Source organism: Stomoxys calcitrans, chromosome 3 (genome assembly GCF_963082655.1).
Source record: "Stomoxys calcitrans chromosome 3, idStoCalc2.1, whole genome shotgun sequence".
NCBI classification, from domain to species: Eukaryota; Metazoa; Arthropoda; class Insecta; order Diptera; family Muscidae; genus Stomoxys; species Stomoxys calcitrans.
In genome coordinates, this window is record NC_081554.1 from 12,526,266 (window position 1) to 12,552,524 (window position 26,259).

Below are 26,259 nucleotides of genomic sequence, written 5' to 3' on the forward strand. Positions count from 1 at the left end.
ACTTTGTGCCAAATTTTGTAAAGATTGGACCAAAATTGTGTCTTCTACGGCCTTAAAAGTATATGTCGGATGAAAGCTATATATGGGAGCTATATCTAAATCTGAACCGATTTAGTTAAAATTTTACACATGTATTAGGACGTCACAAAAAACACTTCGTGCCAAATTTGGTAAAAATCTGACTAAAATTGTGGCTCCTACAGCTATAAAAGGGCATATCGGATGAAAGATATATATGGGAGCTATATCTAAATCTGGACTGATTTCAATGAAATTTCGCACACATATTGGGACGCCACAAGAAACACTTTGTGCCAAATTTTGTGAGGATCGGATCAAAATTGTGGCTTCTACAGCTACAGCAAAAGGGCACATCGGATGAAAGATATATATGGGAGCCATATCTAAATCTGGACCGATTTTTTTCAAAATCAATAGCGTTCGTCCTTGGACCAAAAAAGAGACTTTTGCAAAATTTTGTGAAAATCGGACAACAAATGCGACCTGTACCTTGATTGCAAGAATACATGGACAGACAGACAGACGGACGGACACAGCCAAATCGAATCAGGAAGTGATTCTAAGGCGATCCGTATACTTATCGATGGGACTAGCTCTTCTTCTTCTTAGCGTTGCAAACAAATGCAGGGTTGGGTGGTGTAGGGTATAAAAAGTTCTTCGTTAAAGTTGGTGTATTACCCCGTTGTACCCCTTGCCAATTAAGACAACAAAAATTCACCATTAATTTCACATAAATAAACGCTGCCATAGAAGAAAGGCAAATAATTAGCCCATACAATTAAATTAATTGCATGATGCTTGTGTTTCATTAAATTAGCAAATAAGTGCTTGTTTTTCATCATTCTACAGTTTTTTTTTCTTCATCGCCTCTACTTTACTTTCTTTCGTCTTCTTTTGCAGGGTCCTGTTTCATTTAGTGGTCCTGACCGCATTGGCACCACCGCCTTCTATCAAATACAAAATGGTCAACTGGAACCAATTGCCTTATACTATCCGGCCGAGAATGCATTGGACTTTCGATGTCCACACTGTAAGCGGGTCAAGTGGCATGGTGGCCAGGTGCCAATAGCGAAACGTGTGTTCAAAGTTCGTGTGGCGACAATAGCTCCGATGGCCTTTTACACCATAGCCACATTGTCGTCGGTGGGCATTGCCATGGCTTTGGCATTTCTGGCATTTAATCTGCATTTTAGGAAATTAAAGTAAGTATGAAGGAAAGAGGGCTGAAGGGGGGCTGACAAAAAGAAAAGCAAACCAAAAGTTCTGTCTTGTAAAGAAGGAAGGAAAGATGACAAAGGTGGCTGAAAATGCACAGAAATTGAAGTGTTTGACAAGTTTGAAGGCTAATATGGAAGGTTTACCCTTTTAATGCAAAATGGCAAATTTTAATAGAAAGGACAAGACAAGGGCAACGGATGGGTTGCAAAGGATCGTTTCAGGAGATAAACTTTAATTATATCCTTCACCAGCTTCTGTAGGGTATAGGGTGTTGTTAAATGGAGTTACCTCAAATAACTATGAAACCTAAAGATCTCAAAGGAGGGGGCACCGATTTCAAAGAAATTCTGTTTGCAAACCTATGGTTAGCCAAAAACATACATATTTTCCCATTAACATTCCAAAGAGCGCAGTTTTTGACCAATGATATGGGCCCCTTTTTTATGCTGACTCCGAACGGCGCTCCGTTTAGCAACACCACTTGTTGGAGGAGTTTAAAGCAAAAAACACGAAATGGAAAATTATGGGTACTTTGGTTTGCCAAACTTTAAAAAAACTCTCCACAGACCACAAAGGCCAAGTGGAATAAATCAGGATTAAATCTGACTTAACTCCGAAGACTCTAGACTAAGCTATGTAGTTTTTAACAAATAAAAAGGCGTTAAGTTCGGCCGGGCCGATCTTTGGATACCCACCACCTCGGATATATATGTAAACCACTTTTCTTCATAATCCGGTGAAAAATGCATAATTTATGCCCCCATAGAAGCTATATCGATATATGGTCCAATTCGGACCAAATTCGATGCCGATATTGAGTGATCTGATAAGTACAAGTCATTATTCATATATGTACAAATCATATTCTTGGTAGCCATATCAAAATATAGACCGATATGAACAATATACGACACGGATATCGAAATCCCTAACAAAGGTCACTGTGTCAAATTTCAGCGAAATCTGATTATAAATGTGCCTTTTATGGGGCCAAGACTTTAAATCGACGGATCGGTCTATATGGCAGCTATATTGAAATCTGAACTGATCTGACCCAAACTGTAGCAAAATGTCGACGGGCTTCACACAACTCACTGTAACAAATTTCGACGAAATCGGACAATAAATAAGCCTTTTATGGGTCCAAAACCTTAAAACGAGAAATCGGTCTATGTGGCAGCTATATCCAAATCTGGACCGATCTGAGCCAAATTAAAGAAGGATTTCGAAGGGCCTAACACAAATCACTATCCAAAATTTTGGCTCAATTGGACAATCTATTTATTGTCCAATTGAGCCACTGTGGATAGTCCTTCAAGACCTTCAATCGAAAGATCGGTCTATAGGGCTGCTATATCCAAATCTGAACCGATCTTCGCCATATTGCAGAAAAATATCGAAGCGCCTAACACAACTCACTGTTTCACATTTCAGCGAAATGGGATTATAAATGTGCCTTTTATGGGGCCAAGACTTTAAATCGAGAGATCGGTCTATATGGCAGCTATATTGAAATCTGAACCGATCTGAACCAAATTGTAGCAAAATGTTGACAGGCCTTACACAACTCACTGTAACAAATTTCGGCGAAATCGGACAATAAATGCGCCTTGTATGGGCCTAAAAACTTAAATCGAGATATCGGTCTATATGGCAGCTATATCCAAATCTGAAGCAATCTGAGCCAAACATCAGAAGGATGTCGACTGGCCTAAGACAACCCACTGTCCCAAATTTCGGCGGACTCGGACAATAAATGCGCCTTTTATGGGCCCAAAACCTTAAATCGAGGGATAGGTCTATATGGCAGCTATATCCAAATCTGAACCGATCCTGGCCATATTGCAGAAGAATATCGAAGGGCCTAACTCATCTCACTGTCCCAAATTTCGGCGACATCGGACGATAAATGCACCTTGTATGGCCCCAAAACCGTAAATCGAGAGATCGGTATAAATGACAGCCATATCCAAATCTGAACCGATCTTGGCCATTTTACAGAAAAATATCGAAGGGCCTAACACAGCTCACTGTCCCAAATTTCGACGACATCGGACGATAAATGCGCCTTTTATGGCCCCAAGACCTTAAATCGAAAAATCGGTCTATATGGCAGCTATATCCAAATCTGAACCGATCCTGGCCATATTGCAGAAAAATATCGAAGGGCCCAACACAACTCATTGTTTTAAATTTCGGCGACATTGGATAATAAATGCGCCTTTTATGGGCCCAAAACCTTAAATCGAGGGATAGGTCTATATGAAAGCTATATCCAAATCTCGACCGATCTGGGCAAAATTGCAGAAAGTTATCAAGGAGCCTAACACAACTCACTGACCCAAATTTCAGGAAATTCGGATAATAAATGTGGCTTTTATGGGCCTTAGACACTAAATCGGCCGATCGGTCTATATGGCAGCTATATCCAAATCTGGACACATCTTTGCCATATTGCAGAAAAATATCGAAGGTCCTCACACAACTCACTGTCCTAAATTTCGGCGACACCGCATGGTAATTGGGTCTTTTATGACCCCAAAACCCTTAATCGTGAGATAGGTCTAAATGGCAGCTATATCCAAATCTGGACCGATCTGAACCACATTGAAGAGAGATATCGAAGGGCCTTACACAACCCACTGTCCCAAATTTTGGCAAAATCAGACAATAAATGTGCCTTTTATGGGCCCAAAACCTTAAATCAAGGGATCGGTCTATATGGCAGCTATATCCAATTCTGAGCCGATCTTGGCCATATTGCAGAAAAATGTCAAAGGGCCCAACTCATGGCAGCTATATCCAAATCTGAACCGATCTGAACCACATTGAAGAGGTATGTCGAAGGGCCTTACACAACTCACTGTCCCAAATTTTGGCAAAATAGGACAATAAATGCGTTTTTTATGGGCAAATCTATATGGCAAATCTATATGGCAAATCTGTATGGCAAATCTATATGGCAAATCTATATGGCAAATCTATATGGCAAATCTATATGGCAAATCTATATGGCAAATCTATATGGCAAATCTATATGGCAAGTCTACATGCCAAATCTGTACCAATATGAGGCAAATTGAAGAAGGATGTCGACTGACCTAGCAGAACTCACTATCCCAAATTTCAGCAAAATCGGATAATAAATGTGGATTTTATGGGCCTAAGACCCTAAATCGGCGGATCGGTCTATATGGGGGCTATATAAGGATATAGTCCGGTACAGCCCATCTTTGAACTTAACCTGTCTATGGACAAAAAAGAATCTATGCAAAATTTCAGCTCAGTATCTCTATTTTGTAAGACTGTAGGGTGATTTCAACATATAGACGGACGGACAGACAGACGGGCGGACATGGCTAGATCGTCTTAGGCTTTTACGCTGATCAAGAATATATATACTTTATAGGGTCGGAAATGGATATTTCCATGTGTTGCAAACGGAAAGTCAAAATTAAAATACCCCTATCCTCCGGTGGTGGGTATAAAAATTCAAATTTTGCCCATGAACATTCAACTAAGGAACAGGGGTAAACTTCTCACATATCAATGAATGCAGTCCGATTCAAGTTTAAGAACAATGTAAAGGGGCCTCCTTTTTATAGCCGAGTCCGAACGGCGTGCCGCAGGCGACACCTCTTTGAAGTTTTACATGCCATAGTACCTCACAAATGGTGCCTGTTTTAGGAGGGGAAAACCACCGTCGAACATTTTTTCAGATGATCTCGCCAGTATTCGAACTCAGGCGTTCAGCGTCATAGGCGGACATGCTAACCTCTGCGCTACGGTGGGCTCCCAAATAGAATGACAATATGAATGTACCCCCATCCTTCGGTCATGGGTATAAAGAAAGGTTAAGATATTGTATTACCTAGTCGCCTCTGTCTGATTTGAACGTTTTCTTCTGTAAAGGATTTTTTTTCTTCTACAGCCAAAGGAAACCGCCTGCATCCGTCTGAGTTTTTTGTCTGAAGATTTATTTAATTGGTTTCCTTCTCTTTTGTTGGCCTCTTTCACTACCGTCGTCACACTTTTAGCTTCCGTTTCCCTTTAGTCTCTCTCTTTTCTGCCGCTTCCTCATTGCAAATGCCCATATTTACCCTTTACTCTTTATGTTTTCCTTCTTTTCTTTCGTTCGTTTTAATAGAGCCATTAAATTGTCAAGTCCTAAGTTGAGCAACATCACCGCTGTGGGTTGTATCTTCGTTTATACCGCCGTCATTTTATTGGGTTTGGATTACTCAACGTTGCCATCGCCTGAAGACACTTTTGCCACGGTTTGTACGGTAAGTTAAAATTCTGTTTTGTTTTTTTTTTGTTTGTGCCTTTGGCCCTTATATCCCTTTTGAATCCTGCAGGTTGTTATAATTCGCCAGCAAGTCTTTTCTTTAACATTTTCCCCTTCGTTTTTTACAAAGAGGGCTTTATTTTTATGTGCTTCTTGTTGTTGTTATTGACATTTAAAATCGATGTTTTTTTTCGTTTGGTTAATGCTTTTGTTTTTTGTAGCTATTCTGTGTTTTTGTTGTTGTTATTCATTCGAAAGTAAACGGTATCATCATTTGAATTTTTAAAGGTCACTTTAAATGCACTTGGAGACCTATTGCAGTTATTGCAAATTGCTTTAAAGACTTGAAAATGTTGTCATTTGGAAATTAATTTTGCATTTTTAAAAGCGAACGCAGTAAACACTTTCTACAATTGAGGAAATCGCTCGAGACCATTTGGGGGAAATTGGGTAATAAAAGGCAAATAAAAAAAAAAAACAAGTAAAAAAGGGCGAATACCTCGATGAGGCTGAAACGTAAAAGTCCCCCTTCATGTACCGCAAGTAACAAATTTTACAAGGCTGACAACATTTTAAGCAGAGGATGCTGACTGAGGAGGGTTTAGAACCCGTCTGCTACTCAGACGATGTTATAATGCTTCTAAGGGGTAAGGATCCGAACGAGCTATGCAGAAGGGCCGAAAGGGTCTTGCATATGGCATATGACTGGGCTTGACCCACTGGTCTCAATATTAACCCAGAGAAGTCTGAAATATGCCTGTTCACGAAGAAGACGAAGGTGGGCCAATTTAACGCCCCACGTTTCCTCAATAAGACGATTTCGATATCTGACAAGGTCAAATACTTAGGTGTGATCTTGGACAGGAAACTGAATTGGAAGCGACACATGCAGTAGCATACTCAGAAGGCTCTCAGATGTTGGGCACTATGTAGACGGGCCGTAGGCTCGATATGGGGCCTGAATACGAGAAAAGACCACTGGCTCTACAGGAGTGTGATTAGACCAATACTTACTTACGCCTTAGTAGTTTGGTAGAATGCTATGGAGAAAAAGTGCAACATAAGGACCATACAACAGGTTCAGAGAACATGTTGTCTTGGCATAGGCGGAGCGATGAGGCCCCCGCTCACTAGGACACTGGAGACTATTCTAGATATCCCACCCATTGACATACAGATTAAGTGTGAGACAGCCACTGCGGCTATGAGACATAAGGCGTTGGGAGAATGGATTGAGGATGGGAGCTGCTCATATCATAGCGGTATAAACGAGGCGACGATAGGCAACCTGGGAGGAAGTGAAGAGGTTTCCGATCGTATACCTAAAACGAACCCTGAAGTCGAGTGCGAAGCATTGCTGCCATCGGCGTAGTCTTGGATTGACGGAACCCTAGAATTGCCATCTGGAAGATAATGCTACACGGATGGATCAAAGCTAGAGGGCAGAGTGGGCCTGGGGGTTCAGGGTGAGAGCCCAGGGACAGAGATCTGTTTTAGGCTGACTGGCCATAATACGGTCCTGCAGGCGGAGATACGGGCGATCACGGAATGCTTGAAGTGATGTGGTCCTAAGGCGACGACGTCGAGTTTGAACAATTTTACCGACAGTAAACGGTAAGGTCACGAACAGTCTTGCAGTGTAAGAAGGAGATTAACGCCTTCTCTGAAGAAGGGAAAATCCACATCGTTTGGGTGCCGGGCCATAACCGAGTAAGGCGAAATGAAAGAGCAGACGATTTGGCAGTGAAGGCCCGAGGACTGCCGTCAATAAACTTGGTTAACCTGAAGCCTTTCGGGTCGACGCAGACCGAGATAAGGGAGTGGGCGACGAATGCGCATGCAACATTGTGGAACAGCGAAATGGTCGGTAGGACGGCGAAAACCTTGCCTAGCTCAAATTATGCCGGATAATGCAGAGGCCGTCTTCGATACATGTATACAAAACTGGATGGCACCAATGAGAAGGTCGATGTTTACATTCATAGTGAAAAAATCTTCTATGGTAGATATTATGTTGAATTCCCACAAGTGTATTCATTGGGTCTATGGCGCAGTACGAGATCATCGAACCCATAAGAGTAACCAGTGACTCCTTGCTGCATAAAAAACAGGTTATCCGTCAGGAAGACAAGTAGAGCAGCAAATAAATATGGACTCCCGCCTCATCATCGCCTCTGAAATGGCCATATCTTCTACCAGGTTGAATACTTCGGCAAATCACTTTCTGATTCGATTTAGGTCTGTCTGTCCGTCCGTCTGTCCGTCTGTCTGTCCGTCTGTCTGTCCGTCTGTCTGTCCGTCTGTCTGTCCGTCTGTCTGTCCGTCTGTCCGTCTGTCCGTCTGTCCGTCTGTCTGTCTGTCCGTCTGTCTGTCCGTCTGTCTGTCTGTCCGTCTGTCTGTCCGTCTGTCCGTCTGTCTGTCCGTCTGTCTGTCCGTCTGTCTGTCCGTCTGTCTGTCCGTCTGTCTGTCCGTCTGTCTGTCCGTCTGTCTGTCCGTCTGTCTGTCCGTCTGTCTGTCCGTCTGTCTGTCCGTCTGTCTGTCCGTCTGTCTGTCCGTCTGTCTGTCCGTCTGTCTGTCCGTCTGTCTGTCCGTCTGTCTGTCCGTCTGTCTGTCCGTCTGTCTGTCCGTCTGTCTGTCCGTCTGTCCGTCTGTCCGTCTGTCTGTCCGTCTGTCCGTCTGTCTGTCCGTCTGTCCGTCTGTCCGTCTGTCTGTCTGTCCATATGTTTGTCCGTCTGTCTGTCCATCTATCTGTCCGTCTGTCTCTCCGTCTGTCTGTCCATCTGTCCATGTTAATTTGGGGTCGCAATTTTCATCCGATCGTCTTCAAAATTGGTAAGGGCATACTTTTTGGCCAAGAGACGAATCCTATTGAAATTGGAAAAAATCTGTTCAGTTTTGGATATAGCTCCTATATATATGTTCGTCCGATTTGCAGTTCATAGAAATTGGTTAAGATTTAGATATAGCTGCCATTTATGTATATAGCCCGATTTTCACTTCCAAAATCCACTGCAATCGCTTTTCTTGACTAATCTTGCTAAAATTGTCCACAACGCTTTCCTCGATGACTACCACAATATCTAAAAAGTTTGGTCAAAATCGATTTAGATTTTTACATAGCTCCCATATATAAGTTAATGAGATTTTGGGTAATGTGTCATTTCTCAAGCGTAGTTCTTACATTTTGAACATATTTGCTTTGCGCGAAATTTTATACAGAAATTTTAATAACCCATCTGAAAACATCCGCCGAGGTCCATCAAAATTGGTTCAGAACTAGATATAGGGGGGCTATATTTGTATTGTAGGGTATTATAAAGTCGGCGCCGCCCGACTTTTGCCTTTGAGGTTGAATCAACCCGTAAAGATTCGGGTTGTTTACTGACGTCAGTCCTTTGGCCTTCACTACCAAAACGTCTGCTTTTTCACTACCCATTACTACGCCATGACCTGACACCCAAACGATGAGGATTGTGCCATCCTCCGAGATGGCGTTATCTGCTTCTTATACTCCAAGACTCTTCGTAAACTTACCGTCCTGTTAGTTATTGCCCTAATGGCCAGTTTACTTTTCGTACGGATGTTCACACTCGACGTCCTTGCGTTAACACCACATCGAGGAATATCTGCCCGCAGGACCTGGCCTCTATCCATTCTCCCATCGCCATTGGCCATTCTCAATGCAGACCTCCAGGCCCACTCTGTCCTCTAGCTTTGACCCATCTGTGTGGCATCATCTCCCAGATAGCCGCTGGCAGGAGTGCCTTGCACTCGACCTAAAATGTCGTCTCAGGTTTCCGATCAGAAAGCTCTTCTATTCCTCCCAGGTTTCCTATCGTCAGCTCGATTATACCGCTATGGTATGACCTGCTCCTATCCTCCATACATTCTCCCATTGTATTAAGCCTCATATGTTGTCTATGGGTCGGATATCTAGAATAGTCTCCAGTGCCCTAGTAGGCGTGGTCCTTATCGCTCCGTCTATGCCAAGACAAAAAGTTCTCTTAATCTGTTGTATAATCCTTATGTTGCCTTTTTACTACATAGCAGTCCACCAAACTTCTAAACCGTAAGTGTTTTAATGACTCCCCAGTGGACTATCCTCAGTCACATTTCGAGCCTACAGCCCGTCTACGTAGTGGCCAACATCTGTGGGCCTTTTCAGTACGCTCCTGAATGTGACACTTCCAATTAAGTTTCCTGTCCAAGATCACTCCTAAGTATTTGACCTTGTCAGATATGGAAATCATCTTATTGAGGAATCGTGGAACGTCAAATTGGCCCACCTTTATCTTCCTCGTGAACAGGCATATTACAGTCGTCTCTGGGTTAACATTGAGGTGTCTGGAACTAGCCCAGCCATATGCCATATGCAAGACCCTTTCGGCCCTTCTGCATAGGTGGTTCGGATCCTTACCCTTTGGAAGTATTATAACACCGTCTGAATAGCAGACGGGTTTAAATTCCTCCTTAGTCAGCATTGGTAATAGGTCATTTATCCGTCCGTTAGTCTGTCCGTCCGTCTGTCTGCTGAAATCACGCTACAGTCTTTAAAAATAGAAATATTGAGCTGAAACTTTGCACAGACTCTTTTTTTTCCATAAACAAGTTAAATTCGAAGATGGGCAATATCGGACTATATCTTGATGTAGCCCCCATATAGACCGATCCGCCGATTTAGGGTCTTAGGCCCATATAAACTATGTTTATTATACGATTTTGCTGAAATTTGGGACAGTGGGTTGTGTTAGGCCCATCGACATCCTTCGTTAATTTGGCCCAGATCGATACCGATTTGCATATAGCTGCCATATAGACCGATCTTCTTATTTAGGGTCTTAGGCCCATAAAAGCCACATTTATAATCCGATTTTGATGAAATTCGGGACAGTGAGTTGTCTTAAGTCCTTCGATATCCTTCTTCAATTTGGCCCTGATCGGTTCAGATTTGGATATAGCAGCCATATAGACCGATTTGCCGACTAAGGGTCTTAGTCCCTTAAAAGCCACATTTATTATCCGATTTTGTTGAAATTTGGGACAGTGAGTTATGTTAGGCCCCTCGACATCATTCATCAATTTAGCCCAGATCGGTTCAGATTTGGATAGAGCTGCCATATAGACCGATCCTCCGATTTATGGTCTTAGGTCCATAAAAGCCACATTTATAATCCGATTTTAATGAAATTTGGGTCAGCGAGTTGTCTAAATTCCTTCGACATCCTTCTTCAATTTGGCCCAAATCGTTCCAGATTTGGATATGGCTGCCATATAGACCGATCTCTCGATTGATGGTTTTGGGGCCATAAATGGCGCATTTATTGTCCGATGTCGCTGAAATTTGAGACAATGAGTTCTGTTAGGCTCTTCGACGTCCTTCTTCAAATTGGCCCAGATCGGTCCTGATTTGAATATAGCTGCCATATAGACCGATCTCTCGATTTAAGGTTTTGGGCCAATAAAAGGCGCATGTGTTGTCCGATTTCGGCCAATTTTGGTACGGTGAGTTATGTTAGGCATTTCGACATTTTTCTGCAACGTGACCCAAGTCGGTCCAGATTTCTATAGCTGTCATGTAGACCGATATCTCGATTTAAAGGCACATTTATAATCCGATTTCACTGAAATTTGACACAGTGACTTATGTTAGGCTTTTCGACATCCCTGTCGTATATGGTTCAGATCAGTTTATTTTTAGATATAGCTACTGTACTTATTAGTATTTGGTGCAAATCGGAACATATTTCGATATAACTGCTATGGGACATAAGGTATGCAATTTTCACCGGATTTTGATGAAAGGTGGTTTACATATATACCCGAGGCGGTGGGTATCCAAAGTTTGGCCACGACAAACTAAACGTTTTTTTACTAGTTAAAATTCAAGGTTGGTAGGTCCACTTATGAATTTTTCTCTATTTGGCCATGTGAAAATCATCCTCATTGGCAAGACAAGTGGCAAGTTCATAAAATGATTGTCCTCCAGCAAATATTCCATTAAGTTAAACAAAAAGTCTCCATGAAGTCTATTGCATTTTACGCTTATGGCAACTGCAATGACTTGTTATAAAATCAGAATGTGAAAGCGATAACAAATAACTTGGGTTATAATATAACTTTTATGGCATTTTTAAATTTGAAAAATAATAATGGTGCTACAACGACATCATTCTGAGGATTATCTTAAACATTTTTTACACCCTCCTGCAAATTTAATGAAACAGAATCATCATAAGAATAAACCAGATAACTTTTAATTATTATTGCCTCTCTGGAGATTTTTATCTGTAGCCAAGCACACCAAAGCTCTGCTATGCTATTTTAGTAGGATTTAATTAGGCGGATTGTAGGGAAAAAAAACTTATTTTATTCTGGCATTTGAATAATCCGAAATGGTCATTAGGATCTTAACAAAGAATTTATAGCACTTAATGGGCTAATGAACAAATAAACCAACCTGTTGGCCAAAAAACAAAGCAAGAGGCATAGACATACACACACACATACACACATAGCAAAGGACGAGCGGATAGACAGACAAATATGGCAAATCAGCAACACAATACAAGTCGTAAGTAAATATATTTTCTGGCCAACTACACAATAGGTAGTCGTAACCTTTTCTTTATTGTTTGGCCCAACAAAGGCTGCACGCTCAACAACACTTACCAGCCAACCACAAACGCCCAAAGGCGGCGTAAGGAACGCAGGCAACAAAAATTTCTCATGGCAATGAAAAAGAAATAAAAATCACATCATCAATTTTCGGTTAAGGAATCACAACACCTTCACCCGGAAAAATAACTAAAAAAAAAAGCACGAAAGCGAAACAGAAACTAAAACTGAAACAGGAAATCAAAGGATCTTGAGTTGGGGCCCAGGAACACCCATTTTTGCACGCACAGCCACTTAGAAATACATTCGCATGTAAGCGCCAAACCTTGTACACAGATACAATGGCTAAACTCAATATCTTTTGACAAGGAAAGCTCTTGAAACGTTGTTAAAGAACTAGCAAAGGATACAAAAAAAAACAATGCCAGCTATGAGGGAGGACGAAACGAAATGAGGGGAGGGGAGGGTAGATAAGACTTCAACAACAGCCATGAAATCTGAATGAAAAATTTATGTGTCACAAGGGAATCATCGAAAATGAATCTAAACTCACGAAACCCATACAACTGTTATTGTTGCATGACTGTCTGTCGGGTTGTCTGTCCGTTATCCGTCTGTCTGTCTGTCTTTCTGTTTCAACAGGAAGTTTATTAGACCTTTGAGGAAGGAAGGTGCAAGGCAACAATGGATAGAGATAACAATGCGTTAAGATGTATGAGGTCAAATGTCAAAGTATCTTCGATAAGTATATGCGAGTTAATGCAATGATTGAATGATTGGACTTGGGTCACTAGATGGAGTCTAAAGAGGGCAAAATGAAAACTCTAACAGAATAGGAAGAAGAGGATTTGGTAAATTGTTAAATTTATCGAAGATATCTTGAGTGAGTTGTGTTAAGCTGCTCGACGTTCCTAACGAGTATGGTCAAGATCGGGCCATATATGGATATAGCTGCCATATGGAGTACCTATATCTAGATTTAAGGTTTTGGGACCATAGATTACTAGGCCAACTGATATTCGCAGTGAATATGGTCCACATCAGATGATATTTCGATATGGCTGTCATATAGACTGATGTTGTTGTTGTTGTAGCCACATTTGCATGTGAAGGTAGCGATCCTCATCCAACTCGTTCCAGTCCATGGGACCGATTGCCGCGCGAAAGTTATGGCCATTGACTATTTAGAGGCACCAAAAACTCGTCTTGTCATATCGAGTATCATAGTTACGTGAGGTTGAAAAGAGAGTGCAGATATTAATCTACCCCATGTCACTATGGACATACACCTAAGCTAGTTATCGGCTTGTTGTGTGCTCTAAAAACTATAAAATATTGGGTTGCCCAAAAAGTAATTGCGGGTTTTTTAAAAGAAAGTAAATGCACTTTTAATTAAAATTAGAATGAACTTTAATCAAATATACTTTTTTTACACTTTTTTTCTAAAGCAAGCTAAAAGTAACAGCTGATCACTGACAGAAGAAATAATGCAATTACAGAGTCACAAGCTGTGAATAAATTTGTCAACGCCGACTATATGAAAAATCCGCAATTACTTTTTGGGCAACCCAATTAACCTCTTAAAAGAAAATTTAAAGTTACAAAATCCGTGCTACTTACAAAATCCTTCATTGTTTTCCATGCCACTCCCCAAAGTTGGTTCATGTCTGGTATTGTGTCTCCACCTAAATGCCGGTATCTGTTAGACGTGAAAGCCAGGCAATGACAAAGGACATGCTCCGAAGTCTCATCATCTTCTCCCCATGCCCTACACATGCTATCACTTGCCTCTCCGATTTTACATAAGTGAGCTCGAAGTCCTATGTGTCTCACCTCCTTCTTACTTCCTTTCAGTACTAACTTTGTCTTCTCACGACCTGGATCCCCCATAGGATTTCTGTTGTTCTACCAACTGTTTCGCTGTTTCACAGGGTTTCATGCGCATTTATCGCCCAAGCTCCTAACTCGGACTGCCTCGACCCGAAAGGGTTGGGGTTAAACCAGTTTATTGACGGCAGTCCTCTGGGGCCTTCATCGCCAAATCGTCTGCTTTCTTGTTCCCAGTTACTCCGTTATGGCCCGGCACCCAAACGATATGGATTTTGTCATCCTCAGAAAAGGCGTTAATCTCCTTCTTACACTGCAAGACTGTTTGTGTCCTTACCATCCTGGTTGTTATTGCCCTTATGACAATTTTACTGTCCGCAAAGATGTTCACCACACTACCTCACGCATTCCGTGATTGCCGGATCTCTGACCGTATTATGGCCAGACAGTCTATAACAGATCCCAGACCCTAGGTTCTCAATGTAGACTCCCATGCCCACTCTGTCCTCTAGCTTTGACATTCGTCAGTCTAAGACTCTGCCGCTGGCAGCTGTGCCTCGCGCTCGACCTTAAGTGTCGTCACAGATATCCAATCGGAAACCGCTTCCCTTTCTTCCAGGTTTCCTATCGACGCCTCGATTATACCGCGCTGGTATGAACTGATCCCATCCTCAATCCATTCTCCCAGCGCCTTTAGTCACATAGCCGCAGTGGCTGCCTCACACTAAATCTGTATGTCAATGGGTCGGATATCTAGAATAGTCGGAAGTGCCGCAGTGGGGGTGATCCTGATCTCTCCGCCTATGCCAAGATAACATGTTCTCTGAAACCGTTGCATGGTGCTTCTGTTGCACTTCTTTTCCATAGCAGTCCCTGAAACTACTGAGGGGTAAGTAATTATTGGTCTTATCACGCTTCTGTAGAGCCAGTGAACTATTCTCGGATTCAGGCCCCATTTCGAGCCTACGGCCCATCTACATAATGTCCAACATCTGTAAGCCTTCTCAGTACGCTACTGCATGTGCAGCTTCCAATTCAGTTTCCTGTCCAAGATCACACCTAAGTATTTGACCTTATCAGATATCGAAATCGTGTCATTGAGGAAACGTGGTGCGTCAAATTGGCCCACCTTCGTCTTCCTCGTGAACAGGCATATTTCGATCTTCTCTGGGTTAACATTGAGACCTCTGGGTCTAGCCCGGTCATATGCCATATGCAAGATCCTTTCGGCCCTTCTGCATAGCCGGTTCGGATCCTTACCTCTTAGATGTATAACATCGTCTGAATAGCAGACGGGTTTAAATCCCTCCTTAGTTAGCATCCGTAATAGGTCATTTATGGTGGTCACCCATGTTTTTTGCCGCGGCGAAATCTATCAGCCTCAATCCATTACTGGACGTTATCTCGTGGAGGCTAAACTTTCCGACTGTTGGACCAAAAATGTCTTCCTTTCCTATCTTCGCATTAAAATCTCCCAGAACGATTTTAATATCATGAGCGCTAAACACTGGTAGAAAATATCCTTGGTCTGCTCGTCCTTGTCTTCCGTCGGGGCAAGGACACAAATAAGGCTGATGTTGAAGAATTTGGCTTTTATGCGGATTGTGGCTAGCCTCTTATCCACCGGAGTAAAGCTGGAGACAAGGTGTTTCAGACTCCGACTAACCACAAATCTACATCCAAATTCATGCCTCCCGTTATGACAGCTATAGCATAGTTCGTCACTGTTTGGTGTTGTAGTGTCGCCATTCCCAGTCCATATTACCGCCTTACAGGAAGGCGGTAATATCTGCCTTGTACTTCTCTAATACATCCGCCAGCGTGTATACTGCACCCTCCAGGTGCAGATCCGTAAATCAAAGTCCTTTTTTCGTTTGCGTCGACCGTCAACGTTGGTGGGGTCCATTTTTTCTATTCCTTTGTTTCTCACAGTAGTTTTCATAGTTTTCTGGGGGTGGGTTACTGGCCCAGCGCCCCAACCGCATGGGTTTTGTGGGATTGCACATGTATCCCTCGTTGCGGCGAACATCTTGCTCCAAGATCCGACGCTCGCCCACCAGCCGCCCCTAACCTGGGAACAGACGCTGATGTTGGCCATTGGTTATTTGAAGGCGCCATTAACTCGCCTGACCACCACCTGACTCCTCACTAAGACTCTCCTCTCGAAAATCGCTGACTGCCTGCGGCCGCATTTGCAGCTACGACGCATAAAAGTGGAGCTTTCCACCATCCGCAACCTGTGTAGCTTTAAGCTAAGCTTCCCGTGGTAACGATGGACACCACACAAGTCGGAGCTCAAAGTTCCAGCCTGTGTGGTATATGTGTGGTATATAACTATATGTATAGTTACCCCGTGTCCTAGCACTCTTAGGGATATGCTTCAGGAACCTCTACGTACGATACCGAAATGGGCTACCGAAAGTGGCATTGGCGTAAAAATATTCTTTATCGTCATAACATTTTAAGTCAATTTAGCCGTGTCCGTCCGTCTGTCCGGTAACTTTCGAAGGAGTAAAGCTAAGCGTTTAAAATTTTGCGTAAATACTTCCTATTCATGTAAGTCAGTTAGGATTGTAAATGGGCCAAATCGGTTCATGTTTTGATATAGCTGCCTTATAGACCAATCTTGGGTCGTGACATCTTGAGCTTCCAGGGGGCGCAGTTCTTATCCAATATAATATCTCATGTATAAAAATCAATTTGTGTTTGTTTGTTTGTTTGTGTGTTCCTTATAGACTCGTAAACGATTGAACCGATTTTCTTGAAATTTTCACAGATGGTGCATAATGATCCTGTGGTGAAAATAGGGTACTATTTTTTCTATATCTGAAGGGGGAGTGGACCCTCCCCCTTACCCTAATTTTCAGAAACCCCAGATCTCGGGGTTGATTGCTGCGATTTAAGCGAAATTTTGAGTGCTCTGTTATAGCAACCTACAAACAAAAATTTGGTATCCAAATTTTGGATGGGGTACCTAGGGGGGCGCCCCACCCCAAAACCTACAAAATATATATAAACACCAATCACGATAATATGGGACTCAAATGAAAGGTATTTAAGATTAGAAAACTTATCTGAAATCCAGTTGTCGGACCAAGTGTTTGGGGCGGTCACCCCAACCCCCAAAACACCCCTAAATCGGACATATTTACCGACCATGGCAATATGGGAATCAAATGAAAGGTATTTGCGAGTTAAATACGATAAATTTGATATCCAATAAATTTGATATCCAAATGTGGAATCATGTTTTGGGGGTCCACCTCTTCCCAGAAACACCGCCCAAACATGACTTATTTTCTGATCATGGCAATATGGGGCTTAAATAAAAGTTATTTGAGTGTAGAATACGAATCTGATATCCAAATGTGGGACCAAGAATTTGAGAGGCCGTCCCTCCCCGAAAACATCGCCCCACCATAGCACCACCCATATAGGAAGTATTTGGGTGGTGCACTCCGCAATTACTTTTTGGGCAACCCAATATTTGGGAGTAAACCGCGAATCTGATAACAACATTCAGGACCAAATGTTTAGGAGACGTCCCACCAACATAAAAACCCCCAAAAAAGACGTATTTGTTCACCAAGGCAATTTGGGTCTGAGGGACAGTGGAGCTCGATATTGATAGTTTTTAGGGCCTATACCCGAAACTGGACATATTTACTTTGAGATCAGAAAACGAATTTGATATCTTATTTCGAGGTCAATGCCAATATGGGCTATTGGTATTTGGGAGTAGCATACGAATCTGATATCCAAATGTGAGACCATGTGTTTGGGGCACCACCCTTTACCCAAAACACCCCCTAAAAGGGCAAACATTTACCGACCATGCCAATATGTGGATCTAATGAAAGGTATGTGGGATTAGAAAAAAAAAAGGCGCAGCGGAGCGGGCCCGGTTCAGCTATAGCTTCCATATAAACCTTTCTCCCGATTAGACTTCTTGAGCTTCTAGAGGGCGCAATTCTCATCAGATTTGGCTGAAACTTTCTTCAACGACTTCTTCTCTGACCTTCAATATGGGTGCCAAAAATGTTCTGAGTGGGTCTATAACCAGATATAGCTCCCAAATGAACCGATCTCCCGATTTTACTTCTTGAGCCTGTAGAGGGTGCAATTAGTGTCTGATTTGGCTGAAATTGTGTGCAACGACTTTTCCTATGACCTTTAACATGCATGCAAAATATGATCCGAGTTGGTCTATAACCTGATATAGCTCCATATAAAACGATCTGCCGATATTACTTCTTAAGCCTTTATTGGGCACAATTCTTATCAGATTTTGCTGAAATTTTGCACAATGACTTCTACTGTGGACCTCAACATCAAAATTAAGTGTAGTCTGAATCGATCCATAACATGATATGGCGATTTTTATTGATTATCTTTTGGTTGCCCTTAAATTGATACCAGCAAAAAATAAAATACGACCTGCCGAACTTGGCACGCTTTTACTTGCTAAAATTTTCAATACTCCCCTCGTATTTTAACAGGATTTACTTTTTCCTTTGCTCCTTGATGGGTTTTCCTTGATACACAGCAAATGCAAAACCCTTAGCTTAGAGAACAGTCTCATTTCCTTTTTTGTTCCTAATTTCTTTCTTAAAATAAAATCAATCGTTGTAAGAAAAAATCAGCAAAATGGCTATTTACATAAAGGAAGCAGAGAAATTTTCAATGTTTTTCCATCATTTCTTGCGTTAGTGCGTATTCCCTACCCTATATTTCGCCAAGCCATTGTCAATTAAAAAGCCTGCGTTTTGGTGTTTGCTTTACGAAACCCCAGGGTCCCTGTTGTATGAAAATTTTGTTTATTGTGTGGTTTTGCTAACACTTTTAATGACCTCTGGGACTAAATGACACATTTATTTCATTAAACTTTATAGGCTTTAAAATTTAGCTGGGACTCCTAAATCAATGATGGTTGTTTGGCAAGAGGTGTACTGGGAGACAAAAGCTGTTTGCAGTTTGAATGGGCAAAAAGAAAATGAACAAGTAAGAGCGTGCCGAATCTTTTATACCCTCCACCATGGATCGCATTTGTCAAGTTCTATGCGCGGTATGTCGTTTTAGACAAACAAAGAATATTGAATAAGAACTGTTATGCTATTGGAGCTACATCAAGTTATAGTCCCATTCGGACCACAAATGAATGTAAAACATTGTAAAAGTCATTGTGTAATATTTCAGTTCATTCGGATACGGAATTACGCTTTCTAGGGGCTCAAGAAGCAAAATCGAGAGATCGGTTTATATGGGAGCTGTATCAAGCTATTGATCGATTCAGACCATATTGAACACGTATGTTGAAGGTCATGAGAGAAGCCGTTGTACAAAATTTCTGCCAAATCGGATAAGAATTGCGCCCTCTAGAGGCTCAAGAAGTCAAGATCCCACATCGGCTTATATGGCAGCTATATCAGGTTATGTACCGATTTGCCTACATACATAACACAGTTATTGGAAGTCATAAAAAAACACCTCATGCAAATTTCAGCCAAATCGGATGAGAATTGCGCCCTCTAGAGGCTCAAGAAGACAAGACCCAAGATCGGTTTATATGGCAGCTATATCGGATTATGGACCGATTTGAACCATATTTGGCACAATTGTTGGATATCATAACAAAACACGTCGTGCAAAATTTCATTCTCATCGGATAAGAATTGCGCCCTCTAGAGGCTCAAGAAGTCAAGACCCAAGATCGGTTAATATAGCAGCTATATCAGGTTACGGACCGATTTGAACCATACTCGGCACAGTTGTTGGATATCATAACAAAACACGTCATGCGAAATTTCATTCCAATCGGATAAGAATTGCGCCCCCTAGATGTCAAGACCCAAGATCTGTTAATATAGCAGCTATATCAGGTTATGGACCGATTTGAACCATACTCGGCATAGTTGTTGGATATCATAATAAAACACGTTGTACAAAATTTCATTCCAATCGGGTAAGGATTGCGCCCTCTAGAGGCTGAAGAAGTCAAGGCCCCAGATCGGTTTACATGGCAGCTATATCAGGTTATGGACCGATTTGAACCATACTTGGCACAGTTGTTGGGTATCACAACAAAACACGTAGTGCAAAATTTCATTCTAATCGGATAAGAATTGCGCCCTCTAGAGGCTCAAGAAGTCAAGACCCAAGATCGGTTTTTATGGCAGCTATATCAAAACATGGACCGATTTGGCCCATTTACAATCCCAACCGACCTACACTAACCTTCGAAAGTTAGCGTACTTTCGACAGACGGACGGACGGACAGATGGACGGACGGACGAACATGGCTAGATCGACTTAAAATGACATGACGATCAAGAATATATATACTTTATGAGGTCTCAGATGCATATTTCGAGGTGTTACAAACACAATGACGACATCAGTATAGCCCCATACTATGGTGGAGGTTATAAAATGCACTACCTAAAAATAAAAGTCGATCGATCGGGACAATATGGGATTCAAATGAAAGATATTCAAGAGTAGAGTACGAATTTCATAATAAAAGTTGGGTCCAAGTACCTGGGGGACCGCCCTAGTCCAAAAACCCCTTAAAATAGGTTTATTTGATGATCATGACAATATGGGATTCAAATGAAAGGTATTCGGGAGTATATTACGAATATGCTCAGGAATTAGGAATAGTCTTATAATTTATTGAAGGGGGAAGTGGCGGACTCTCCACCGTTACCCCGAAAACACCACCCAAAATCTAAATTGAACCGATAAGGACAATATGTGTATCAAATGAAAGGTATGCTGGAGTAGATATCGAATCTGGTATACAAACTCATGTTGAAGTATAGAGGGTCACCCCACCCCCACAAAAACGCCCAAATTGGCACTTTTGCCAATTACGGATATATGGGACTCCGTTTGTTTGTTGCGTATAGACTGAAAAACAGCAGAACCGATTTTCTCGAAATTTCCACTTATTGTGTATGTTGGTCTGCAAGGGAACAAAGGCTATATAATTTTTCTGTACCGGAAGGGAGACGGACCCAAACTCAAAGTTGGACCGATCGGGACAATATATGTATCACATGAAAGGTATTGGAGAGTATAATACGAATATGGTATAAAAATTTGAGTCTAAGTACCCATCAGGCCGCCCCAACCCCAAAACTCCCCCAGACGGACATATTGGATGTTCATTTAAAATGGGGTTCAAATGAAAGGTATTCGGCAGTAGATTTCGAATCTGGCATACAAAATCAAAAAAATCCAAATATAAGAGTTACGCCAACCCTCAATAACGCCATTAAACCCATTATGACTATACGATACTTGGCTGAACCAATTTTCTTAAAATTCTAATAGATAGCGAATGCTTGTCTGGAAGGAAAGACCGACAAGTACCTGCGATTAAGACCGATCTGCCGATTAAAGGTCTGAAGCCCATAAAAACTTTATTTATTACACAATTTCGCTCAAATTTCAAATAGTGAGTTGTTTTAAGCCTACCGTTCTCTCCAAAGAGGTGTCATACTGCGTCACTTCGATCGGACTCGGCTATTGAAAGAAGGCCTCTTATCATTGGGCTGTCCGTCCGTCTGTCTGTTGAAATCATGCTACAGTCTTTAAAAATAGAGATATTGAGCTGTACCTTTGCAAATTTTTTTTTTTTTTGTCCATAAGCAGGTTAAGTTCGAAGATGGGCTATATCGGACTATATGTTGATATAGCTGATATATAGACCGATCTCTCGATTTTAGGTCTTAGGCCCATAAAAGCCACATTTATTATCCGATTTTGCTGAAATTTGGAACAGCGAGTAGTGTTAGGCCCGTGGACATCTTTCTGTGATATGGTCTAGATCGATCCAGATTTGGATTTAGCTGCCATATAGACCGATCTCTCGATTTAAGGGTTTGGGCCCATAAAAGGCGCATTTATAATCCGATATCGCCGAAATTTGGGACAGTGAGTTGTGTTGGGCAATTCTTCAGCCCTCTTCAATTTGGCTCAGATCGGTTCAGATTTTGATATAGCTGCCATATAGACCGATCTCTCGATTTAAGGACTTGCACCCGTAATAGGCGAATTTACTGTCCGATATCGCCGAAATTTGGGACAGTGAGTTGTGTAAAGCCCTTCGTCAGCCCTATTCAATTTGGCTCAGATCAGTTCAGATTTTGATATAGCTGCCATATAAATCGATCTCTAGATTTAAGGTCTTGGCCCCATAAAAGGCGCATTTATAATCCGATGTTGCCGAAATTTGGAACAGCGAGTAATGTTAGGCCCATCGACTTCGTTCTGCAATATGGTCTAGATCGATCCAGATTTGGATATAGCTGCCATATAGACCGATCTCTCGATTTAAGATCTTGAGCCCATTAAAGGCACATTTATTGTCCGATTTCGCCGACATTTGGGACAGTGCGTTCTGTTAAGCCCTTCGTCAGCCCTCTTCAATTTGCCTCAAATCGGTTCTGATTTTGATATAGCTGCCATATAAATCGATCTCTCGATTTAAAGTCTTGGCCCCGTAAAAGGCACATTTATAGTCCGATTTCGCTCAAATTTGACATAGTGACTTATGCTGGCCTTTTCGACATCCGTGTCGTATATGGTTTAGATCGGTCTATATTTGGATATGGCTACGAATAAGACCAATATTTGGTTCTAAGAAATCGTACAATGGCTTGTACTCAATAGACCACTCAACATCCGTGTCGAATTTGATCCAAACCAGAACATATTTCGATAAATCTACTATGGGGGCATAAATTACGCATTTTTCACCGGATTATGACGAAAGGTGGTTTAAATATATACCCAAGGTGGTGGGTATCGGAAGTTCGGCCCAGCCGAACTTAACGCCTATTTACTTGTTTCATAATAATTTTGATAAATTTGCCGATACTAGCGATAGTATCGATGGTTAAAGAGACAACTATCGCATGGAGCAAATAACACTAGTTTGCCAGCTCTATTTCATACACATAGTATGCCCTTAGTAATAGTACCCAAAAAGATCGTTATACTTTTCAGAAATAAACCAAACAAGTCATAAGTTAAAGAACCGATGTTTACCCCTCCAACATTGATATCTTAATCTTACATTTGTAACTTTAACTTTTCCCTTTCATTGAATTATTCCTTCTTGAAATTTAAAAATTTTTACAATTTTCCCAATTAAATCTGTCGAACAATAAATTTTACTGCAACCACAAAACTTTGTGTTCAACATTTGAATTTTCATGAGAATAATCCCCCCCTACCCATCCAAGGTGTAGAACATAAGTTCTGTGGTACATTTAAATAAATAATTGTGACGACAATGCGAAATTAAGTTGTAACTAAAATTGATTTCTTTTCCACGGCTTTTGATTTCCTTTTCAAAAACTTGTTGCCTTGTTGTTACGTTCTACACTCATTTGTACTTTTCATGCTAGTCCTTTTTTTGTTTGTATTTGTGTGTTTGTGTGTATGTCCTTGTACCTTGGTGTGGTGTCGTTGGTGCTGTTGATGTTGCTGTCGTGATTCGTTGACATTATTTCTTTTGTTTCAGGCCCGTGTTTATTTGTTGTCGGCTGGCTTCTCATTGGCTTTTGGTTCGATGTTTGCCAAGACATATCGTGTCCATCGCATCTTCACTCGCACCGGCAGTGTATTCAAGGATAAAATGCTGCAGGATATTCAACTTATTTTGTTGGTGTGTGGCCTGTTGCTGGTCGATGGGCTCGTTGTCACCCTCTGGGTCGTCACCGATCCCATGGAAAGGCATTTGCATAATTTAACATTGGAAATCAGTAACATTGATCGCAGCGTGGTCTATCAGCCTCAGGTAAATATAATGGGAAACCCAAAAGGCCCCCCCCCCCCCCACCCCCCCAAAACACGGCCAACAAAGTCCAAACGTAGCGAATTGAATCATACTCAGAGTTGAACATGACATTCTGCTGTTCTATTTATTTTACACCAGACTGTGTCAATGTTTGCCAAGGCGTTGCCATAAATAAGGTTGCCGTTTAGGGGAATGCCAACGAAAATAACTTAATCCAGAAATTGAGTATTATATTATATAAAATAAAATAAACCATTTTATAATTTTGGCTTAAGAAATAAAATCGGGAGATTTGTTTATATGAAAGCTATACCAAGTTAAGGACAGATTCCAGCCATATATAACACCTAACCTAAAGGTCATACAAGAAGCCTTTGTGTAACCATACTTAGCACAGTAGTCGTAGTAAAACGATTCATCGGATAAGAATTGCGCCCTCTAGAAGCTCAAGAAGTCAAGATCCAAGATCGGTTTATATGGCAGCTACAACAAAACATGGACGATTTGGTCAATTTACAATCTCAACCGACCTACACTAATTAGAAGTATTTTTGCAAAAATTTCAAGCGCCTTGCTTTACTCCTTCGAAAGTTAGCTTGCTTCCGACAGACAGACATGGTTATATTGACTTACAATGGTCAATATAACCAGATCATAGCAAAAGTCTTTGTGCACAATTTCAGTTAAATCGGATAAGAATTATTCGCTCTCTCTCTCTAGGGGTTTAAGAAACATACTACGGAGATCGGTTTATATGGGAGCTATATCAGGTTATAAACCGATGAATGCGCCCTCTAGAGGCCCAAGAAATCAACATCTAAGATCGGTTTATATGTATAGCGCCTTTATCAGGTTGGGAACCGATTTGGACTTCGTTAATTTGTTAGAAATCAAAACGAAATTTTGATATAATTACACCCAAATTGGATGAGAATTGTTGCCTCTAGAGGCTCAAGAAGTCAAGATTCAAGATTGGTTTATATGGCAGCTATACCAAAACATTCAACGATATTGCCCATTTTCAATCCCAGCTGAACTACAATAACAGGAAGTATTTGTGCCAAAAATTTCACGCGCCTAGCTTTATTTCTTTGAAAGTTTGACTGCTTTTGACAGTTAGACAGACGGACGGACAGACAGTCGCACAGACGGACGGACATGGCTGTGTTAGATTAGGTTAGGTTGAAAAGAGGGTGGAGATAATAATCTGCCCCATGCCATGCGGAGGCTACCGTAGAGCAGAAGTTAGCATGTCCGCCTATGACGCTGAACGCCTGGGTTCGAATCCTGGCGAGACCATCAGAAAAATTGTCAGTGTTGATTTTCCCCAACATTTCTGAGGTACTATACCATGTTTAACTTCTCTCCAAAGAGGAGCTTACTGCGCCGTTCGGATTCGGCTATAAAAAGGAGGCCCCTTATCATTATACCCACCACCGAAGGATGGGGGTATATTCATTTTGTCATTCCGTTTGCAACACATCGAAATATCCATTTCCGACCCTATATTCTTGATCAGCGTCAAATCTGAAACCATCTAGACATGTCCGTCCGTCTGTTGAAATCACGCTACACACAATCTTTAAAAATAGAGATATTGAGCTGAAACTATGCACAGATTCTTTTTTTGTCCATAAGCAGGTTAAGTTCGAAGATGGGCTAAATCGGACTATATCTTGATATAGCCCCCATATAGACCGATCCGCCGATTTAGGGTCTTAGGCCCATAAAAGCCACATTTATTGCACGATTTTGCTGAAATTTGGGACAGTGAGTTGTACTAGGCCCTTTCACATCTTTCTTCAAATTGGCCCTGATCGATTCAGATTTGGATATAGCTGCCATATAGACCGATTACTCGATTTAAGGTTTTGGGCCCATAAAAGTCGCAGTTATTGTTCGATGTCGCTGAAATTTGAGATAGTGAGTTAAGTTAAGCCCCTTGACATACTTCTGCAATATGGCACAGATCAGTCTAGATTTGTATATAGCTGCCATATAGACCTCGGTTTTAGGTTTTGGGGCCATAAAAGGCGCATTTACTTTCCGATGTCGCTGAAATTTGAGACAGTGAGTTTAGTTAGGCTCTGAAAGGAAATAAGAAGGGGGTCAGTATAGCTTTTGGTACTACGAGCTCACTTATGAAAAATCGGTGCGGCAAGTGATATCATGCGTAGGGCATGCGGGGCATTTCCTATGTCATTGCCCGGCTTTCGCATCTAACAGCCACTGGCACTTAGGTGGGGACACGATACCTGATATAAGCCAACTTAGGGGCGTGTTATGGAAAACATTTAAGGATTTTGTAAGTAGCACGGAATTCCTAATTGAAAATTTTCTTTTCCTAGGTTACTTTTTAATTTTTAGAGCGCACAACAAGCCGTCTACTGGCTTAGGTATAACATTCCACTAAGGAACAAAGGCAAACTTCCCACATATCAATGAGTGGAGCCCGATTCCAGATTAAACTCAACAAGTAAAA

The 26,259-nt window shown here is 41.5% G+C and overlaps 1 protein-coding gene across 1 annotated transcript in view; it reads left to right on the forward strand.

Moving 5' to 3' along the window:
- Positions 1-23,770, forward strand: part of LOC106091339 (uncharacterized) — a 45,022-nt gene extending 21,252 nt beyond the window's left edge. Inside the window, exons 5-6 of the mRNA XM_059364946.1 lie at positions 922-1,223; positions 23,502-23,770. Of these exons, the coding sequence (XP_059220929.1) occupies positions 922-1,223; positions 23,502-23,730 (531 nt within the window). The 3' untranslated portion in view covers positions 23,731-23,770. The remainder of the gene's footprint in view (positions 1-921; positions 1,224-23,501) is intronic.
- Positions 23,771-26,259: the final 2,489 nt, after the last annotated feature.